Raw genomic sequence first — 20,905 nt, forward strand, 5'->3', positions numbered from 1 at the left:
GATTTTGAACTTAATTTAGAAGACAAAGTTAAAGACTTTACTGTCATCTCAGTTATTTTTAAAGATGTCTTTAGAGAGATGTTAATACAGTTATTTCTGATTTTTCTAGAGTGCTTGGTATAAATGAATGGCAGAATACAGGGTTCCAGTATGATGTCATCAGCTGCCTGAACTTGCTGGACCGCTGTGATCAGCCCCTGACTTTGTTAAAAGATATCAGAAGTGTCTTGGAGCCAACTAGAGGCAGGGTCATCCTGGCCCTGGTCCTCCCCTTTCATCCCTATGTGGAAAACGGTAAGTGTGGTCAGTCAGGCTGGCTGTTACCGAGGATAGCTGTTTATTGGTATTTGTGATTTTGTGCTGTGTACAATTAAACACTGTCTAGTATTTCTCATAATAGCCTGCAGTTTAAAGTGATCCAGTTAATCCATGTAAAACACCACCTTGGTTAATGTTCACCTTAAGGTGGACTTTATAGAGATCTAGCATTCCCCCTGCAGTAGTAATAATTAATATTTAGCTGGGTCTGACTGCTTGAGATTGAAAGCCAAAAATGCATCTGTATCTCTGGTTTTAAATGGAGCTTGAACCATTTATTTATTAGTTTTCCAACTGAATCGAGCAATAAACAGTTCCTTTAAATCTGGTCATATATACTTGCTGAATGTCATGGCTGTTTTGTTCTGTGTTTTGTATCTCTTGTGCCAGACTCTAAAAATGATAAATGCTCTTATTTGTTTTTTTCTCTTTTGAAGACCATATGTGTTGCAGCATGTGTCATTTCTTTCTGTAACATTTGATTTTTTGATTGCATGGTCTTGCTTTTCAGCAATATTGAATGAAGAATATGTTAGAAGAAACGGGTTGATTTCATATCACTTCATAGTTACTGTGACTTCTGGCCATTCTGACTTAATGCCACATTAATTTATAGTTTTAGTTTATGTGGTTTGCATTTTAGGTCATCTTGAAAGTTATGACTTGAAGTCTCCTGCATTTTCATAAGTTAATGTACATTAATATACAATTATTTATTTTATGAATTATACAAGTTACTATTTAAAAATCTTTAGTGTTTCTTTTTTTTCTTTCTTTCTTTTTTTTTTTTTTCCGAGCCAGAGCCTTGCTCTGTTGCCCTGGCTGGAGTGCAATGGCGCGATCTCGGCTCACTGCAACCTCCACCTCATGGGTTCAAGCAATTCTCCTTCCTCAGCCTCCTGTGTCCCAAGTAACTGGGACTATAGGCACATGCCACTATGCCTGGCTAACTTTTGTATTTTCAGTAGAGATGGGATTTTGCCATGTTGACCAGGCTGGTCTCTAACTCCTGATCTCAGGTGATCCTCCCGCCTCTGCCTCCCAAAATGCTGAGATTACAGGTGTGAGCCACCATGCCCGGCTGAAAAATCTTTAGATTTTCTATTTTATTGCCTCAATTGACCTTGACTTCAGAAACTCTTAAGAGCTCACAGACATTTTGAAGAAATCTATTACTATTTTGCAAATGTCGTCATCATCAAATATCATGAAAATCTATGTCTTAAGGAATAATGCCCTTGTTTCTTATAACCATTGGATTCTGTGTGGATTTGTGGTGTCACAAATTAATTTAATTTCTTGTTTGTTATTTTTTCTCCCCAGATCTTACTGCCTTCAGATTTAATTCTTGTCTTAATATTTACCAAATGGTTTCAGATTTGTGTTGATAATGGGGAAAATGGGGAATTCTTTCGATATAGGAGGGTGTGGAAAAGAACAGAGAGAACAAATCTCCCGTTTCCCATCTTAGATCTCCATTTTATGTTCCTGTTGTTGAGTGGCTTGTCATGGTAAACAAAAAATGCTTTTAAATGTGAGTGTACATATATCATCTATATGTTGCAAAATGTCCTCCTTTGTGATTCAGCAACCTGATCTTACTTCAGTGCTACTACTCCCTGTGTAATTAAGCCTCAGCTCCAGCTCTCTACACTGCACTCACTAGTCGTCAGGTTGGAAGGTCCTGCGTTCCTGTGTCCTGTTGGACAACCACATGATAGAACTTTAATGCTACTTCCTGGCATAGCAGGAGGTGAAAGAGCAGGGGGAAGAAACATCAATCTAACCACGAATTTTATTTCCTTGTGTGTCTGATGCTAAAAATGGAGAGGAAGTCAAGCTAGACAAGAGGGCAGTCTCCAGGAAGGGTGGAAAACAAGCTCCTTGATTGTGGATGTGCAGAGCTGCCTGTTGAGTCTGAGGAGTCTGGCATGTGACACACTGCAGACCTGAGACAAGAAGCCTTGTTGCTATGGGTGACTTTCAGTGACCTGTAAATTTTGCAGACGCGCCACAGCACGCTATTATTGCTTTTTTTCTCTGAGTCACTAGATCTTGATGATTTCCATGTGAAACCGTGAGGACTGGGAGATGCAAAATGGTCTTGCTGTGTAGATTTATGAATGCTGGACTGTTAGAAGATATCTGAGTGTGCTTTGCATACTTGCCTTAATTTATTTTTTTTAACTAAAAGTAGTTGTAGGTGAAATGATTACTTATATAATTGTTTTGGTAAATGACTTGAAGTTGAACCACAGCAGTTTTGCTTTTTGGAAAAAAGTAAAATGAAAAAAATATTCTAATTTCAGTTTATTTGGCTTACTGACCCAGTTTTGGCTAGGGGTTATTGAATATAGTGAGAATTATTTTAAGTACCCCCCCCCCAAAGAAGGAAAGATATGTAGTCAAGAAAAGGATAATTATATTATAAAAATAAAAATTTAATGGTGTTTACTTTTTCAAAAATGTAATTTTTATTAAAAAGTAATTCAGTAATTTAAAAAAATAGCTCAAACAACTTACTAGAGGGTTTACAATAAAAAGTTTCTCAGCTATGCACAGTGGCTCACGCCTGTAATCCCAGCACTTTGGGAGGCCAAGGCTGGCGGATCACAAGGTCAGGAGATCAAGACCATCGTGGCTAACACGGTGAAATCCCATCTCTACTAAAAATACAAAAACAAAATTAGCTGGGCATGGTGTCGGGCGCGGTGTCCGGCGCCAATACTCCCGGCTACTCGGGAGGCTGAGGCGGGAGAATGGCGTGAACACAGGAGGCGAAGCTTGCAGTGAGCCGAGATTGCGCCACTGGACTCCAGCATGGGCGACAGAGCCAGACTCCGTCTCAAACAACAACAACAGAAAAGTTTCTCATCCAGTCCTGTTCCACATCTTGTTCAGGTTTCTTTAATATTCTTTAAAAGATAATCTATGCAAATATAAGTATGTATGTACATTTAAAAAGTTGTTTATACAGGCAGTACCCAATTATAAATACTTCTGTTGCCTTTTTCCACTTAAATGTATCTAGGAAAGTAGTTCTTACCAGCACATATGTCTCCACATGGTTGTCCAGATGTAAGCTGTAGATGCCGGAGCTGGCTTGGACTGATTCATGAGAGCTGATTGTTGTTTTGGTAGGAATTTAGTGAACTGGTTGTTAAACATGGCCATTATTGAAATTGACCATTATGGGAGTATTTACACTGTAAAAATTGACAAACACTGCAAATAGCCTTTTTCTTCTCCAAACTGGTAGTTACACATTTACCAGCACACCACTAGATGTATAACTTTACTAGAGGAGGTCTCTAGATAGCAATTTGCTTTGTAATGTTTAAAAACAAAACACCCTCCCCTCCCCTCTTTTTTCTTTTTCTTTTTTTTCTTTTCTTTTTCTTTTTCTTTCTTTTCTGACAGGGACTCGCTCTGTTGCCCAGACTGGAGTGCAGTGGTGCTATCATAGCTCACTGCAGCCTTGACCTCCTGGGCTCAAGCTGTTCTCCCACCTCAGCCTCCTGAGTAGGTGGGACTACAGGTGCATGCCACCACACCCATCTAACTGTTGTATTTTTTTGGTAGAGAGGAAGTCTGGCGGTGTTGCCCAGGCTGGTCTTGAACTCCTGGGATTAAGTGATTGGCCTGCCTTGGCCTCCCAAAGTGTTGGGATTATAGGTGTGAGCCACTGCACCTGGCCTTGTTTCTAACTTTAATGAAAATATTTCTACTTTATGATGCTAAGTTTTTTTTTTTTTTTTACTTGAAGTTGCTGTTGTTTGGCTTGAGATGGTTGTTTTGTTTGTTTGTTTGTTTGTTTTTGAGATGGAGTCTCACTCTGTCACTGAGGCTGGAGTACGGTGGCACGATCTTGGCTTACTCACTGCAACTTCCGCCTCCTGGGTTCAAGCAATTTTCCTGCCTCAGCCCATGGAATAGCTGGGATTATAGATGTGTGCCACCACACCAGGCTAATTTTTGTAGTTTTAGTAGAGACAGGGTTTCGCTATGTTGGCCAGGCTGGTCTTGAAGTCCTGACCTCAAGTGATGCCCCCGCCTCAGCCTCCCAAAGTGCTGTGATTACATTTCCCTCTTAAAGTTGTGCTATAGACTGCGTGTTTGTTGATATATATATCAACAGATATATATGTTGAGGCTCCCACCCCCTATCGTGATGGTATTAGGACGTGGGGTCTTTGGGAGGTGATTAGGATTAGATGAGATTATGAGAGCAGAGCCCTCCTGAATGGGATGAATGCCCTTTTAAGCGTTCTGAGAGACCTTGCTTCTCTCTGCCTTCTGCCATGCAAGGATACAACAAGAGGTCAGCAGCCTGTACCCTAGAAAGAGGGTCCTCACCAGAACTCAATGATGCTGGCACCCTGATCTCAGACTTCCAGCCTCCGGAACTGTGAGAAATAAATTTCTGTTATTCATAAGCCACTCAGTCTATGGTAATTTGTTTTTGTAGCTCAAACTAAAACAAGTCGTTTCAGTATTAATTCTTTTTTCATTGTCATGGGAAACTCAAATCTAAACAAAGTTACAGCTTAGGCTGGGTGTGGTGGCTTATGCCTGTAATCCTAGCCCTTTGGGAGGCCAAGGTGGGCAGATCACCTGAGGTCAGGAGTTCAAGACCAGCCTGCCCAACATAGTGAAACCCCGTCTCTACTAAAAATAGAAAAAGTAGCCAGGTGTGGTGATGTGCACCTGTAATCCCAGCTACTCAGGAGACTGAGGCAGGAGAATTGCTTGAACCCTGGAGGCAGAGGTTGCATTGAGCCGAGATCACGTCATTGTACTCCAGCCTGCGCATCAAGAGTGAAACTCCTCAAGAAGAAAAAAAAAAAGTTACAGCTTAATCCTTTTCAGTGAAAATGTTTCTGGATGCTCAGATAGCAGGACAATTAATACTGTTGGGGTTTGTTGAATGGTCTTTATGGAAAGGGGTGTAGCTTCATGGTGAGGGACTGACGTATGCTACAAATTTCAATTTAAATGCTGAAGGAACATTTTTCTGTAGCAATATTGTTCAGTTGCATTTATTGAAAGGCATTTGAGGGCCTACTGTGTACCAAGTGGAAATACAGAGATAAATGAGAATCATGCTTTCGCTCTTAAAACACAGAATAGTACAGAATATAGATATCAACAGATAATGGCGGGAAATTGTGGTAAGAAATATGTCAAAGTAAGTACTGAAGAATTAGAGACGAAAAGATCTGTTAGCCTCTGGGTGAGTTAGGGAAGGTTTCATGTTGAGGTGAGCTGTGTTTGTAGTCTGAAGTGTTTTACCAGGCTGAGGGGAACAGCATGTGCAAAAGCATGAAAGTGTGAATAAGGTTTGTGTGGGGGTGGAGCAAGTTCAGTATGACCCAAGCATAGGTTGCAAAAGAGGCCTTTGATTGTGTAGTGTAGCACTCAGTAAATATTGTTGGCACCTGAAATCAATGACTGTACATTCCAAACTAATCTGAAAGCTATTTCCTTTTGATGTGGGTTTGGTTTTCTTGTTAATTTCGAAATATACTTTTGAACACTGAGATCTCTGAAACTGCTAGATCTCTAGAAGTGTAATTTGGAAAGAAACTTGCTTGTAGCTTTAACAAAATAAGGAATTTCCCAAATAAAACTTGTTTTGAAGTTTGAAAATAAATACTGTTGGTGGGATAGATGAATAAATGAATGAATACTGTGTATACACCAGATATTCTTACATATGACCTAGAGGAATGGAACTCTTTGCAAAAGTATATTTCATATTTCAGCTTCAAAATCGATCTTTGAAACATGGTCCTTGCTTACATGGGAAAGGCATATTGTGAGTCAAATACTAGTTTATCTTAGGGATTTTGTCTCCTGGTTAGTTACACAATGAACAGTGTATTTTCAGCCCTGAAATTCAGTACCAAAATGTAATGCCTCCCAGAAATTAAAAATAAATGATTGAATTCAACACTTCTGTTCATTTTGATGGTATTAGTGTTTGCCCTTTTTTGCAGTCTGGCTTAGAAGCTTATTACTTTACCTGAGCTAGTGGTCTCAGAGTGGGGAAGTATACACTGCAGAGTACACAAAACAGTTTATTTTGGAATATGGCAGGAAAATATTAGCATTTTTTATTTATATTGCTGCTTATGCCATTGTTTAATTTCTGTTTTTTTTTTTTTTTTTTTTTTTGAGACGGAGTCTCGCTCTGTCGCCCAGGCTGGAGTGCAGTGGCGCGATCTCGGCTCACTGCAAGCTCCGCCTCCTGGGTTTACGCCATTCTCCTGCCTCAGCCTCCTGAGTAGCTGGGACTACAGGCGCCCGCCACCGCGCCCGGCTAATTTTTTGTATTTTTAGTAGAGACGGGGTTTCACCGTGGTCTCGATCTCCTGACCTTGTGATCCGCCCGCCTCGGCCTCCCAAAGTGTAATTTCTGTTTTTGTGTATAAGGTACAAACGTACATATTCACGCATATACTGTATACAAAACACATGTAACCCCACACATATACACATGTGCAGTCACATATATACACTGATACACATAAAAAAATGAGGTTCCATGCTGCCTCCTTTCCTCTGCCCATTTTTCTGGGCACATATGATCAGGAAAGTTTGATACCACTGATTTAAACCATCAATGCAAAAACACTTTCAAAGGAATCTTAAAGTATTTTAAAATTCTAAGTTTTATAAAGAATACACCTTAGGCAATACCAGTTTAAAAGAAACACTTTAATGAAATAAACACAGTAGGTTGTAAGGTTGTAATTTGTGTCTAATAATGAATGCATACTTATGGGCACTTTAGATTTTTTTATACCAAAGTAGCTTTCAAAGGACAATTTATGTCATGTTTTCTTAGTGAAGTGGTAATGAATTCCATAAATATCCTTGCTGTACCATGAATCCTATCTGACATTTCCCTCCTAAATTGGTTAAAAATCAGTATTATAGGCTGGGCGCAGTGGCTCACACCTGTAATCCCAGCTTTGGGAGGCCAAGGCGGGCAGATCATTTGAGGTCAGGAGTTTGAGACTAGCCAGGCCAACATGGCGAAACCCCATCTCTACTAAAAATACACACACACAAAAAAAAAGAAAAAAAAGAAAAAAATTAGCTGGGCATGGTGGCGCGCACCTGTAATCCCAGCTACTTGGGAAACTGAGGCAGAAGAATGGCATGAACCTGGGAGGTGGAGGTTGTAGTGAGCCGGATCGCACCACTGCACTCCAGCCTGGGCAACCGAATGAGACTTTGTCTCAAAAAAAACAAAAGAAAAAAAATCAGTATTACAAACATGCTTGTAAAGTAGATGTGTTGCCCACATCTTCCCTGGTGCTGTTACTTGGCACAACACTGACATCTAGAGTCAGTTGTGGCTTATTTGTTCTGAAGTTTCCTCTGTTTAACCTTCAGCTTTGGATTTTCTGTATTTTGGCTTTTATGGTCTTACTGTAGCCACTATTCTATTCTCCTTTTGCTGGTAGCATGATGTTTCATACCCTGGCAGGCAAATGTGCGTTACCCCATTGCCCCATTACAACATCAGAGGGAAAAACTTTGACTAAGGTGCTTTTCAAAATGAATGTCTCTAACTCAAATTTTGTTACGTTGCTCCCTCTCAACTTATTTTGATTGTCCCAAGACTTCCACAAACCATAAAGGTGATTCTTCCACTCAAGACTGAGGCATATGGTTTGGCTTCAGATTTTCAGGATGGCAGTCATCACACATCTCATGTTGAATAAAGCAAACTCAGGATACATGTTTAAAATAGAATTTTTTTTTTCCTTGGCAAATTTGGAAGGTATTTTTCAGTTGTATTTTGTTGGGTTTTGGTATTTTGATAATGACTGTTAGTTATAGTTTCCTTACATTCTGGCATCCTTCTTTGTAGCCAGTTGTCTTTTCTGTTTACCTTTATTTTTTTTAAGACCTGATGATATATGTTCATTAACACTGCCATAGTTCCTGGAGTTGGATTTTCAGTGACTTAATTGAAAATTAAAACGTTTCTATGGTCTTTCATAGTTGGAAAGTACCCTTCTGTTTTCATAAGTGGTGTTGTCTTTCTCCTGCAATAATAAATAAATAGAAAGCCATATTTAAGGTTATATAACCAATGAAGCCACCTGCCAAGGAACATGCAAACCATTGGGCCATCTTGGATTCTGGGTCCTAAGTGCCCATACAGTAATCTTAAAGGCCAGGTTACCATTTCTCCATCCGTATATAGAGTAGGATGTGGGAACTGAAAAATCTTTGTTTTTTTTGTTTTGTTTTGTTTTTTTTTGTTTGTTTGGATGCTATTGTCAACATCCTGGCTGGGAGCTTTACAATTCTCACTTCTAAGACTGCTTTCAGGCCACATACCTTGGCCTTGTTGTTGAAAACATGTCCCAGCCTCAGAAAGAAAAATGATTTATAATTACTCAGCATGGCATCTTAGTAATTAGACGACCTATCATCTTTATGTATTCATATATACACTGGAGGATGAAACGACTACTTAAGACGATATTCTTTCCTTGGCAGAAATCCTTTGTAAAAGTTAGATTTTTAGCGCTTGCTTTGGCAGCACATACACTAAAATTGGAACAATATAGAGAAGATTAGCATGGCCCCTGGGCAAGGGTGACACACAAATTCGTGAAGCATTCCATATTTTTTAAAAAGAAAAAAATTAAAGTAAAAGTTGGACTTAAAAAAAGTCGCCTTATTTCAGTCTCCTGATGCATTTGCCCTCTTGGCTGCTGTTTAAGAGGAAAATATCTTTACTAGTGTATCAGTTCAGCTTATTTTGTGCTCGCTTTGGCAGCACATACACTAAAATTGGAATGATACAGAGAAGATTAGCATGGCTCTTGCACACAGATGACATGTAAATTTGTGAAGCATTCCATAAATTTTATTTATTTATTTATTTATTTATTTGTTTATTTATTTTTTGAGGCGGAGTCTCGCTCTGTCGCCCAGGCTGGAGTGCAGTGGCCAGATCGCAGCTCACTGCAAGCTCCGCCTCCCGGGTTCACGCCATTCTCCGGCCTCAGCCTCCCGAGTAGCTGGGACTACAGGCGCCCGCCACCTCGCCCAGCTAGTTTTTGTATTTCTTAGTAGAGACGGGGTTTCACCGTGTTAGCCAGGATGGTCTCGATCTCCTGACCTCGTGATCCGCCCATCTCGGCCTCCCAAAGTGCTGGGATTACAGGCTTGAGCCACCGCGCCCGGCCTCCATAAATTTTAAAAAATAAATAAAAATAGGCCAGGCGCGGTGGCTCACGCCTGTAATCCCAGCACTTTGGGAGGCGGAGGCGGGGGAATCACGAGGTCAGGAGATCGAGACCATCCTGGCTAATACAGTGAAACCCCATCTCTACTAAAAATACAAAAAATTAGCCGGGCGTGGTGGCGGGTGCCTGTGGTCCCAGCTACTTGGGAGGCTGAGGCAGCAGAATGGCGTGAATCCAGAAGGCAGAGCTTACAGTGAGCAGAGATGGCGCCACTGCACTCCATCCTGGGAGACAGAGCTAGACTCCGTAAATAAATAAAAATAAAAATAAATTAACCTTATTTTGTATACATTTTGGCTTATTTGAGCTATTTCATCATGCATCATGGAAAGAAAGTATCTGTTCTGCTGGAATTAAGATAACATTTCGTTTGTAGAACCTGTATATAAGCCGGGCGCGGTGGCTCAAGCCTGTAATCCCAGCACTTTGGGAGGCCGAGACGGGCGGATCACGAGGTCAGGAGATCGAGACCATCCTGGCTAACACGGTGAAACCCCGTCTCTACTAAAAAGCACAAAAAATAGCCGGGTGAGGTGGCGGGTGCCTGTAGTCCCAGCTACTGAGGAGCCTGAGGCAGGAGAATGGCGTGAACCCGGGAGGCGGAGCTTGCAGTGAGCTGAGATCCGGCCACTGCACTCCAGCCTGGGCGACAGAGCGAGACTTTTTTCAAAAAAAAAGAAAAAAAAAAAAGACTTTAAAGAAATACTTTCGACCTGGCGCAGTGGCTCACGCCTGTAATCCCAGCACTTTGGGAGGCCTAGGTGGGCGGATCATGAGGTCAGAATATCGAGACCATCCTAGCTAACACGGTGAAACCCTGTCTCTACTAAAAAATACAAAAAATTAGCCAGGCGTAGTGGCGGGCGCCTGCAGTCCCAACTACTCACTTGGGAGGCTGAGGCAGGGGAATGGCGTGAACCTGGGAGGCGGAGCTTGCAGTGAGCCAAGATTGCTCCACTGCACTTCAGCCTGGGCGACAGAGTGAGACTCTGTCTCAGAAAGAAAAAAAAAAAAAGGAAAGAAATACTTTCAGGATGTGTTATAGGTATAGATATATTCTTCTTTTCAGTTCAACTCCAGACACTGGAGAAATACTCATTTTTTAGTATCATTAGCTGCATGTTTTCTAATGTAAATTTATTTTCACCTTATAAGTAATAAGTAATTTTTTTCATAATTTGACCCACAAACGTTTGCAGTATCTACTGAATGCCCACCACTGCATGCAGGATACCGTACAGAGTAGCTTTTAATCCGTCCTTTTAAAGCATCATTGTCTGTATTGAGAACATTGCTGGTGTCCAATGTGTTTCTGAAAGTTTCCATGTCACTAAGAAGCCAGCCTGGGGCTATTTAATATTCTATCAGATATCTTTTGTTATGTATTTATTAAAACAGGTTCTATATAAAAATGCATTTCATGTGAAAGTTCTCTTTCATTGGGAGGCTGAGACAGGCGGATCACGAGGTCAGGAGATCGAGACCATCCTGGGTAACCCGGTGAAACCCCGTCTCTACTAAAAAAATACAAAAAAAACTAGCCGGGCGAGATGGCGGGCGCCTGTAGTCCCAGCTACTCGGGAGGCTGAGGCAGGAGAATGGCGTAAACCCGGGAGGCGGAGCTTGAAGTGATCTGAGATCCGGCCACTGCACTCCAGCCTGGGCGACAGAGCAAGACTCCGTCTCAAAAAAAAAAAAAAAAAAAAAAAAAAAAGAACTCTTTCAGACTCTTCTGAAGGAAAACATGGTTATTGACAGCTCCTTGGCAGCTTAGTTTTTTCAAACATGCTTTATATCTGTATTTACTTTTTTTTTTTTTTTTTTGACATTTTACACTTACAGATCGTTGGTTTGTTTCCACATGTCTCTTATGGTATAGTTCTTGAGCAATTTCCTGAAAAATACGCCGAACACTCTTCTTCTATAAAGACAAACGAGAAAAAAAAATCTCTCCTTTGGGAATATAAGTGATGATAACTACACATCATCAGAACTTTTCTTGCTTTATTGTCACCGGTCTCAAAAACTACTGCCTCCCCCAACACATCTATGCCTACCGTTAACTCTTTTGTATTTGAGAACTTTAAATGGAATTTATGGTTGAGAACTGTCCAATTTAAGTCACAGTTTACCCCTTGAGATTATTTTGTCATTGAGTTTCTCAACAATAGGAAACAGTATCTATGGTTGAAAATTACCTTGATACTCTGTTTAAACTTAACATTTAAATATTTAAAAACTAAAAATATTTCAGTTTTGAAATAGTTACAAACAGCCACAATTTAAAAAATGTTTTGCAAGTGTTGGTCTGTACCTTTTGTGAGTCTTCTTTTATTTCTTTGTTTCTTAGAGGTTTGGATTTTGACTGCCAAGAAGAGAAGGAAAGTCTGTGAAACATTGTATGTACTCATAACAATGGCGGCAGGTATCACATGCCCTAATAAGATTAAACTAACTTAATATTTAAATGATATACAATAAGAGTTAATAAGTTTTACATCATTTCCAAGATGCTTTTATGCCATTAAAAACTAATTGAACAAACTGATGTTGATTGTAGGATTTATAGTAATCCTAACATAATGGTATATATCTCCCTTCTTATACGCATAGCCAAAAGGTTTTCTTTCTCAATAACATTAGCCCTTTTTGAAGATTTTAAGGCGGCTTTTAGTCTCTTCATCAACCCATTTTTGTTCTTCAAGACTGTTCTTAAAGCTTTCGTAGATAACAGTAATATCTTACCCCCCACCTGCCCACACCTCACCCCTACAGCAGAAAGATAGCATAGTGGATGGCTCTCTTCTTAATCCCATGTTACTGGGCTTTAAAGAGAAAACACTGCAAATTGTGTCCTCTGGCTAATAATTTCAGTGATGAGAATGTATGATGCCTTCTTCGAAAGACCTGTTCCGCAGGTGGTGTTCCCTGCAGGTGGTGTTCCCTGCAGATGCACAGGAAAACATTAATTAGGGAGCTCTTGCTGAGGCCCGTAACTTGCGGAGAGATGGAAATTATTTTTCCTTTTGATAATATTCAAGGATATAGGGACACTGCATGCGAGAAGATTTGACTTACTTTGGAGAGGAGCATGAAGGCCACGCCTACACCGGTCACATAGACAGAGAGCAGTGATACAAGAGCTGTCAGGAAGCTCCACAGTTCCTTGCTGAGCAGCTTAATTTCTTAATTACAAAAACAGAAAGAAACACAGTCACTATTAAAGCCTGTTTTTTCAAATACATGAGTATAAGGTATCCTTGACACAGCATGTTAGAGGTGAAACGTGAACTTACTCTGCTTGCCTATTCATAAACTAGACCTCAAAAGGTACTCAAGTATGTGATAGTTAATGCCAGTTCATCAGTTCTTTAAATATGTTAAACCAAAAATGTTACTTGTTTTTAAAAATTAAAAAAATTCAACCAACCATTTGTCGTATTGCTGAGCATCACTTTTTAGATAAAGGATTATTCAAAGTTAGATAAACATTTCCAGACAGTTTGTTCAAGGGCATCTAAAATCTCTTTTGGTAGAAATGGTTTACCAGCATCATCAAGAGCCTGCCTATGTGGTTAAGATATTTTCACATGTATTTGTTAAGGATGATATTTATAACCTTGGAACTGGTACACAGAGCTGAAGAGTCCATCTGTGAAAGAACCTGGGAAGGCCATACATTGAGGAGCGCAGTGCTCACTGCGTGCTTGAAAGACAGGCACTTTTACCGAATGTGCTCTTCTTTTCTTTATGATAAAATTCTGGAAATGGAGTTATTGAACCCATTTTCACATTCGGAATTTCTCTGTCCTTGCAGAAATTGTCTTGTGCTCTGGGTAGGGGATTAAGTAACATGCCATGTCTCCAATTACCTGACTATTTGGAGTACAAAATACAATTAGATTTGTACTTAATGTCTGAATAGCCTGTACTTTCCAACTAAATATCCCATAGAAGAGGCTGGGCATGATTGCTCATGCCTGTAATCCCAGCACTTTGGGAGGCTGAGGCGGGCAGATCACTTGAGGTCAGGAGTTTGAGACCAGCCTGGCCAACATGGTGAAACTCCGTCTCTACTAAAAATACAAAAATTAGCTGGGCGTGGTGGCACATGCCTGTAATCCCAGCTACTCAGGAGGTTGAGGCAGGAGAATCACTTGAACCTGGAAGGTGGAGGTTGGTTGCAGTGAGCTGAGATCATGCCACTGCAGTCCAGCCTGGGCAACAGAGCAAGACTCTTGTCTTAAAAAAAAAAAAAAAAAAAAAATCCCACAGATGCTTATCCTGTGAATGCAATTTATGCAGCATGCATTTTTATTTGTGAAACTAACAAATTAACCACATCTATATAACTTAAATAAAAAAGCTTCAGTGCTAAATTAAGAGCTCTGTAGAAAAGACAGGAAGTTGCCATGTCTGCCTTAACACTTTCAATTCTGCCTTTCACTTTCACTTCACTTTATATAAGCCTTGCAGTTTTGAGATCTTCATCTTTTCACAAGCCATTTTTCCTTTTGACTAACATGTTATTAGAAGGCTAATGCAGTGAGACATACCAATCTCTAAAGCTGTGTGTGTTTTCATATCAGTAGCTAACATTTATTATTTGCTATATGTCAGGCACTATTAAAAATGCTTTAGGTGCCTTAACTTGTTTATAATTTAGCTGACAGCTGAGAATAAACTAAGGTTAAATGACATTTGAATATCAAAAGCCCGTTAGAACCCTAGTAGTTTAAAAGCAGGGATTATAATACTGGATGATCCCCCTTCCTCAGAGTCCTACTTTGAAATCAAAGGGCTGGTCGATTTTGAGTTCATGTTTTAACAATCTCAGTGCTCATCGTACCAGGGTACTTCCTACGGGAAGAGACCCCAATAAGGTGAGGAATTGCTGCTGTTCTCTTTTTTCTTTCAGAATCATGTAAAGCTTTTTTCTCTGAAATTCCCTTTTTTTTTTTTTTTTTTTTCTTGGAAATTTCTTAATCTCAGTCTACTCAAGGGAATGACTTGGTGAAATTACTGATAGGATTTAGCTGTGTTTGATGGCCTTGCTCGGGTGAGGAATTGTCATGGGTTTTATCAAATCTCAGGAAGTGAGAGTCATCACTTTCCGTTCACTGATGACCAGGCGGAATGGGAAGGGTCAGGGATCCCTTAGTAGCTTCCCTCCCAATCTGTGCTTCTTTTCCATGTTGCATAGTTTCTCTGGGTCCAATTTATTGATCTTCTACACTTCTCTAGTGCTTTGTTCTAGGTGGTGCATTACCAGACTAGTTCCTGAGAAAGCTGATAGTTACTCACCACAAGCTTCCCTTTGCACATGGTACTTTATGCTAAGTCACTGTGATATACAAAAGGGATGAACATGGCTGGTTAGCTGCCACTATGGAGAGAGAATAGAGCACCCAGCAAATCACTGACTTGTGTTCGTGGATGTTCGAGATAGATTGGAGTAGTTCTTTGGTTTTGTTTTTCTGAGACAGAGTCTTGCTCTGTCGCCCAGGCTGGAGTGCAGTAGTGTGATCTCGGCTCACTGCAGCCTTCGCCTCCTGGGTTACAAGCAATTCTCCTGCCTCGGCCTCCCAAGTAGCTGGGACTACAGGTGCATGCCACCACACTCAGCTAAGTTCTGTATTTTGAGTAGAGATGGGGTTTTACCATGTTGACTAGGCTGGTCTTGAACTCCCGACCTCAAGTGATTTTGCCTGCCTCAGCCTCCCAAAGTGCTGGGATTACAGGTGTGAACCACCACACCCAGCCAGTTGGAGTAGTTCTTTAGTCCTAACCTCATGGTGACTTGTGCTCAGATCACACCCTTCACTGGCTAGGGTATTAACATAGCAAATTTATCTCCTGATTTCTGCTTGTGAGTGAGGTAATGGTTTTACAGGCCTGAACAAGATGCAGTGATGCACTGAAATAAAGCCTCGCTGACTGACCTCTTACCACCAGTGTGGTCCCTCCTCCCGTCTGCTTAGCTCTCGCTTCCGGCACACTGGGGAATGCTATTCCACAGAAGTAAATTGCACTGTCGTTTGCAGTCACTCTGTTTACAGTGAGGGAAACTTGGTTTTCCATGAAGGCTTCCCTCACTGTGAACTTGTCTGCCTCGCTTTTGCACCCGTCCAAGCACAGGTTCTCAGGCTGTTGAGTCCCGTAGCGAAACCACAGGCGTGTTGGTTGCTCAGAAGGGCATCCGGTTGCGGAGAAGGTACACTTTATGGTGACGGCCTCGTGAGTGTAGTCCACTTCTAGGTACCATGGTTGTGTGACAGAGACAGTACAGGCGCCCACAGCACCTGCGGGAGGAAGCAGATGAGTGGGTTAATGGGCCTGTCACCTCACTGTCTGCGCTTTTATTTTACTTATATTTTTGAGTTAGGAAACCCAGCCATTCTGTTATTTTTCTTACCTTAATTCCAATATAAATAAGACTAAAAACAGACACCAGTGGTCCTCACTTGTCCCAACTCCTGTTTTTTGACCTTGACTTGCTGGGTCACATGATGTCTGTTGACTTGAGGCCAGCCCTAGAGAGGCTTCAGGGGAACAGAGCCCTGCACAGAGGTGGCACTGTATTGGAGTCAGAAGTTTGGGGTCTGTCTGTGACTCTTGCTCCTTACAAGCTTTCCTTCGATCCAGTCACTTAATCTCCCAGCCCACCTTCTTGTCCACACCCTGGCCTCCCCAGAGTGCTGTGCTCAGTGTGGTAACCTGTGTCCCCAGACAAACGCTGCTGTCGCTGATGGAGCCTATGAACAGCAGCGATGTTTGTGCTTTGTGGGAGTTGAGATCGCCAGGAATTCATGGCCATTCACAATTGTTCCTTTGTGAGCCTCATGTCCCTTTGGGAAACATGATAAAAGGCAAGATGTACACCTGTGGAAATGCAGCCCTGGCTTAGCCTACCATGTCTTTGATTACTGAGCAGGGACCAAATGAGCTCGCCAGGCCATAGCTAAGCAGATTTGGTTTCTTCCTGGCGTGTGTGCTGCATTGTAGGCCCTTGTAGCATTTATCTTATTTAATTAACAGGATTGTGATAAAGGGCACAGACTTGAGTTCAGATCCTAGCTCTGCCTGTTCCCAGCATTATAATCTCAGGATCTCAATTTCCTCATTAGCAAATGAGGATAGTGTTGTTGACCTCATGCAGTTAGTGTGACATTCAAGACGATGCCTAGGAAGTGTTTACCTGCCTAAGCTATAGTAAGTATTAAATACAAGGGAGCGATGGCTGCTGCAGCCGCCACTGCTACTGTTTCCACAGTGTCAGATGGCTGTTTGAGAGATGGTTGTGGATGTCTATCCACGAGGTGTTCACAGAGCTGGGATGAGTCACCCAGTCCAGTGCACTGTCCACCATGTGGTGCTCTTCCAAGTTACGAGGATTGAGTCCCCCACCTTGGCCTTCATATCCCGGGCATGTGAAGCTGGAAAGCCACTGGAGTGCACAAATGGAAAGACCCACCCTAAACCCTTCTTGCGGCAGGGGAGGCCATAGGTAAAATAGTATTGGTTGAGACAAATTGGAATTTGTCAAGTTTTTGGTCTGACTTCCGCCTGGTCATATGTTCCCAAATGGTCCTATTTGTGTGAGTTTGTCCTTTGCTACTGTAAATGAAATTGACAAGTCATCCAGGTGGACTGATGCTTACTTTTCAGACAGGGGCGTTTTTTCTCTTATCGTTTCTCTTATGGATCCCCATTCATAACAGCAGCATATGGTCTCTTCTCACCATATGTTTTTGTTTTTGTTTTTGTTTTTTAGACAGAGTCTCTGTCTCCCAGACTGGAGTGCAGTGGCGCAATCATGACTCACTGCAACCCTGACCTCCTGCCTTAGCTTCTCAAAAGTAGCTGGGACTACAGGCATGCAGCACTGTGCCCAGCTAATTTTTGTATTTTTTGTAGAGACAGGTCTCGCCTTGTTGCCCAGGCTGGTCTTGAACCTCTAAACTCAAGCGACCCACTTGCCTCGGCCTTCCAAAGTGCTGGGATTACAAGTGTGAGCCACTGTGCCTGGCTTTCTTCTCATCATGTTATATTTTAGTATTTGTGCAATGTGAGATGAGCTGGGAGCTCTGTGGTGACCTGATAAATGCAAACCAGACAAGAGGGTGCAGTCATCTGGAGGAGGCCTGCAAGCTTCTCAGAGCCTCGTGTCTGCGGGAGGCCCAGCTCAGCTCCATCTCCAGCCAAGGGGATTGGATCCCCTCTAAGTCTGATAAATACAACCTCATGTCTCCTGCGCAAACTCAAGCACCTTACAAGTACAGTGAAACATTTTATAGTATATTCTGAGTGGAAATTTAAAATGGAATTGGGTCTGCCAAAACTTAGCAAGGTTAATCACTGTCTCAGTCTCAAGTTATCTTTCAGATAATGTTTTTATTTTTATTTATAAAATTATTTTTAAAAAGTGGACGATTCCATTATTTACACATTTTTATTTTTGAGATAGGGTCCCACTGTGTCGCCCAAACTGGAATGCAGTGGTGTGATCTCGGCTTACTGTAGCCTTTGTCTCCTGGGCTCAAGCAATCCTCTCACCGCAGCCTCTGGAGTAGCTGAGACTACAGGTGTGCACCACCATGCCTGGCTAATTTTTTAATTTTTGGTAGAGACAGGGTTTTGTGATGTTGGCCAGCCTGGTCTTACACTCCTGGGCTCAAGCAATCCACTTGCCTCAGCCTTCCAAATCAGGTAGTGTTTCTAAAAGGGAAGCTAAAGAGCCAGGTGTGGTGGTGTGGCCATTAGTCACCGCTACTCAGGAGGCTGTGATGGGAAGCTGATTGAGCCCAGGAATTCCAGGCTGCAGTGAGCTGTGATGGCACCACTGCACTCCAGCCTAGGCAACATTGTGAGACCCTGTCTCTATAAAAGGAATAGAGGCTGGGCGTGGTGGCTCACGCCTGTAATCCTAGCGCTTTGGGATGCCGAGGTGGGCAGATCACCTGAGGTCAGGAGTTCGAGACTAGCCTGGCCAACATGGTAAAACCCTGTCTTTATTAAAAATACAAAAAGTTAGCCAGGTGTGATGGTGGATGCCTGTAATCCCAGCTACTTGGGAGGCTGAAGCAGAAGAATCGCTTGAATGTGGGAGTCAGAGGTTGCAGTGAGCCAAGATTGTGCCACTGCACTCCAGCCTGGGTGAAAGAGGGAGACTCTTGTCTCAAAAAAAAAAAAAAAAAAAAAAAAAAAAGGGTTGGTGTGGGGGGCGGGTAGCTGACTTTTAACACTTTTCTTTAAAAACTAGTAATATAGGATAAAAACAGGTAATTGTAACTTTGGAATTTCATATCTCTACTTATTTCCACCTTCTTCCCAATTAGTCTGAGTGTGGGAGAAAACCAATTGTAATGATATCCTATGTGAGCGGGGACTTGTGATGAAACTGTGGTTCCCTCCCCCTACCAGTTAGGCAACCTATTAACAAAAAAGAGAAGTTTGGATATGTCACACCACAGCCTGCTTCTGTGAACAATTTCTTTTAAGAAGCCTCATATTCTAGGAATTGTTTTTTAAAAACAGTATCCAATGAAAAGGTTGAAAATTTATTTCCTCTGTGGAGGGAATAAAAAGATTATTATTATTATTTAAAAAAACCATATTGAGGCTGGACATGGTGGCTCACGCCTGTAATCCCAGCACTTTGGGAGGCCGAGGTGGGCGGATCATGAGGTCAGGAGATTGAGACCATCCTGGCTAACATGGTGAAACCCTGTCTCTACTAAAAATATAAAAACTTAGCCGGGTGTGGCAGCGGGCGCCTGTAGTCTCAGCTACTTGGGAGGCTGAGGCAGGAGAATGGCGTGAACCTGGGAGGCGGAGCTTGCAGTGAGCCAAGATCGCACCACTGCACTCCAGCCTGGGCGACAGCGTGAGGCTCCGTCTCAAAACAAACAAACAAACCATATTGAAAGTAAGTAGAGAACTAATTCTTGACATTTAAACAAAGCTGTCTATCTAGTAAGTAAGAACTAAGTAAATGTCTTGCCATGTTGCCCAGGCTGGAGTGCAGTGACATGATCACAGCTCCCTGTAGCCTCAAACTCCTGGGCTCAAGTGATCCTCCTGCCTCAGCCTCCCAAGTAGGTGGGGCTGCAGGTGCATGCCATCACACCCAGCTATTTTTTTTATTGTGTAGAAATGGGGGTCTCGTTATGTTGTTCATGCTGGTCTTGAACTCCTGGGCTCAAGCGATCCTCCCACCTTGGCCCCCAAACAGGCGTGAACCACCACGCCCGGCCCAAAGCTTTGTTTATGATATTAGATTTCAAATTTCTAACATATCAAAGTAGCAAAGTAGTACAGTCAGCCCCCTGCCATCACATGGCTTTGACCCAATCTTGTTTCTTTTCTCCTCCCACCTACTCCCTCACTCCCATATTATTTTAGAGCAAATTCCATCCATTTTATCTGCATGTCTTTCAGAATATATCTCTAAAAGACAATAATTCTTCTTTAAAATAATGCTAATTAAAAGTCTATGAAAGTAATATATACTTATTAGCAAAAAACAGATTATTAAAAGTAGAAGCAAAAAGTCACCCATAGTCCTTTTGCCTGAAATAACTCCCATTAACATTTTGATGTATTTCTTCACAGATGAGAAAAAATTAATTTTAAGAACTTTTCCCCCTTCCCTGCCCTATAATTCAAATTGTGTGGGCAAATCTGAGATTATTAGATGCATTGGAAATACTTTCTCTTTTGTAGATAAAAAAACGGGTAGGCAGAATTTTAAAAACATATTATGGGATTGCTATTCTCTACATAAGGAGTCGTGGCAGTTTTTTTTCTTAAATGAAAAGTACTTTTATAGAAATTGTTCTTTGAAAATATTCAGCAAATAATTGTTTATTGCTTTCTATGTGCAGATCAAGTTAGTATGATAAATTGTTGATGTACCTACAATTTTAAGAATATTTTCAGCCCTTTGTTTGGTCTGATTGTCTCCAAAGCGGCATAATAGCAAAGAGACTTTTCAAGGTTAATATGAAACTTTTTCTCAGCTATTTTTTTATTATCTATTTCTCAGGGGAAAAGGGAAACTTATCCTCTTAGGCAGTTTCCATAATGTTATACATTTAAAAATTAATCTGAAGGAGCTTAAAATATAAATGCATTAGGTGAAAAATAGCAATTGATTTAAATAAAATGAAGGAGGAGAAGAAAAAGAACCTTACCGACACAAAATAGAATGAGGTTGGTTTGCAGATGGCGCGCGATGTTGCTTCTGCTCACAGTCCCCATTTCTGTGTGTGCCGGGGCGGGCTGGGGTGTGTATTTGAAAGGAAAGT

General features: G+C 41.5%; 2 protein-coding genes and 2 non-coding genes across 10 annotated transcripts in view; 3 read left to right on the top strand and 1 right to left on the bottom strand.

Moving 5' to 3' along the window:
* METTL9 (methyltransferase 9, His-X-His N1(pi)-histidine) overlaps positions 1–20,905 on the top strand; it is a 53,808-nt gene that overhangs the window by 28,067 nt on the left and 4,836 nt on the right. For 4 of the 6 annotated variants that reach the window (XM_077986520.1, XM_077986521.1, XM_015125785.3 and 1 more), the window contains exon 4: positions 110–294. In XM_077986520.1, the coding sequence (XP_077842646.1) occupies positions 110–294 (185 nt within the window). Of the gene's footprint in view, positions 1–109; positions 295–1,641; positions 2,785–11,946; positions 11,996–20,905 lie in introns of those variants that run through there. The other 2 variants (XM_077986519.1, XM_015125788.3) reach the window with 2 other exon arrangements.
* IGSF6 (immunoglobulin superfamily member 6) lies at positions 7,020–20,868 on the bottom strand. 2 transcript variants are annotated; one of them, XM_001093144.5, is made up of 6 exons: positions 20,792–20,868; positions 15,539–15,898; positions 12,675–12,781; positions 11,911–11,961; positions 11,437–11,517; positions 7,020–8,381 (listed from the first exon to the last, which is right to left on the bottom strand). In XM_001093144.5, exons 1-6 carry the CDS (start codon positions 20,856–20,858, stop codon positions 8,322–8,324), a joined length of 726 nt encoding a protein of 241 aa, XP_001093144.2. In that variant the 5' UTR covers positions 20,859–20,868; the 3' UTR covers positions 7,020–8,321. The 2 variants fall into 2 exon arrangements, with proteins under 2 accessions (XP_001093144.2, XP_028697064.2); XM_028841231.2 differs by having other exon boundaries at positions 11,911–11,983.
* LOC114674549 (U6 spliceosomal RNA) lies at positions 8,869–8,975 on the top strand. Its single transcript, XR_003725695.1, has one exon. It is a non-coding gene; the product is annotated as a U6 spliceosomal RNA (small nuclear RNA).
* LOC114674551 (U6 spliceosomal RNA) lies at positions 9,109–9,215 on the top strand. The gene has a single exon (XR_003725697.2). It is a non-coding gene; the product is annotated as a U6 spliceosomal RNA (small nuclear RNA).

This window comes from Macaca mulatta, chromosome 20 (assembly GCF_049350105.2).
Source record: "Macaca mulatta isolate MMU2019108-1 chromosome 20, T2T-MMU8v2.0, whole genome shotgun sequence".
Taxonomy (NCBI): Eukaryota; Metazoa; Chordata; class Mammalia; order Primates; family Cercopithecidae; genus Macaca; species Macaca mulatta.

What these genes read in the sequence shown, in the direction of transcription:
- IGSF6 (XM_001093144.5), bottom strand. Translation starts at nt 20,858, where the DNA reads ATGGGGACTGTGAGCAGAAGCAACATCGCGCGCCATCTGCAAACCAAC. An exon ending in CCTTCATGCTCCTCTCCAAA is followed by an intron (nt 11,962 to 12,674) that starts GTAAGTCAAATC and finishes TCTTCTTGGCAG; the next exon opens with TCAAAATCCAAACCTCTAAG. An exon ending in TGGAAACAAACCAACGATCT is followed by an intron (nt 8,382 to 11,436) that starts GTAAGTGTAAAA and finishes TTATTATTGCAG; the next exon opens with GAGAAAGACAACACCACTTA.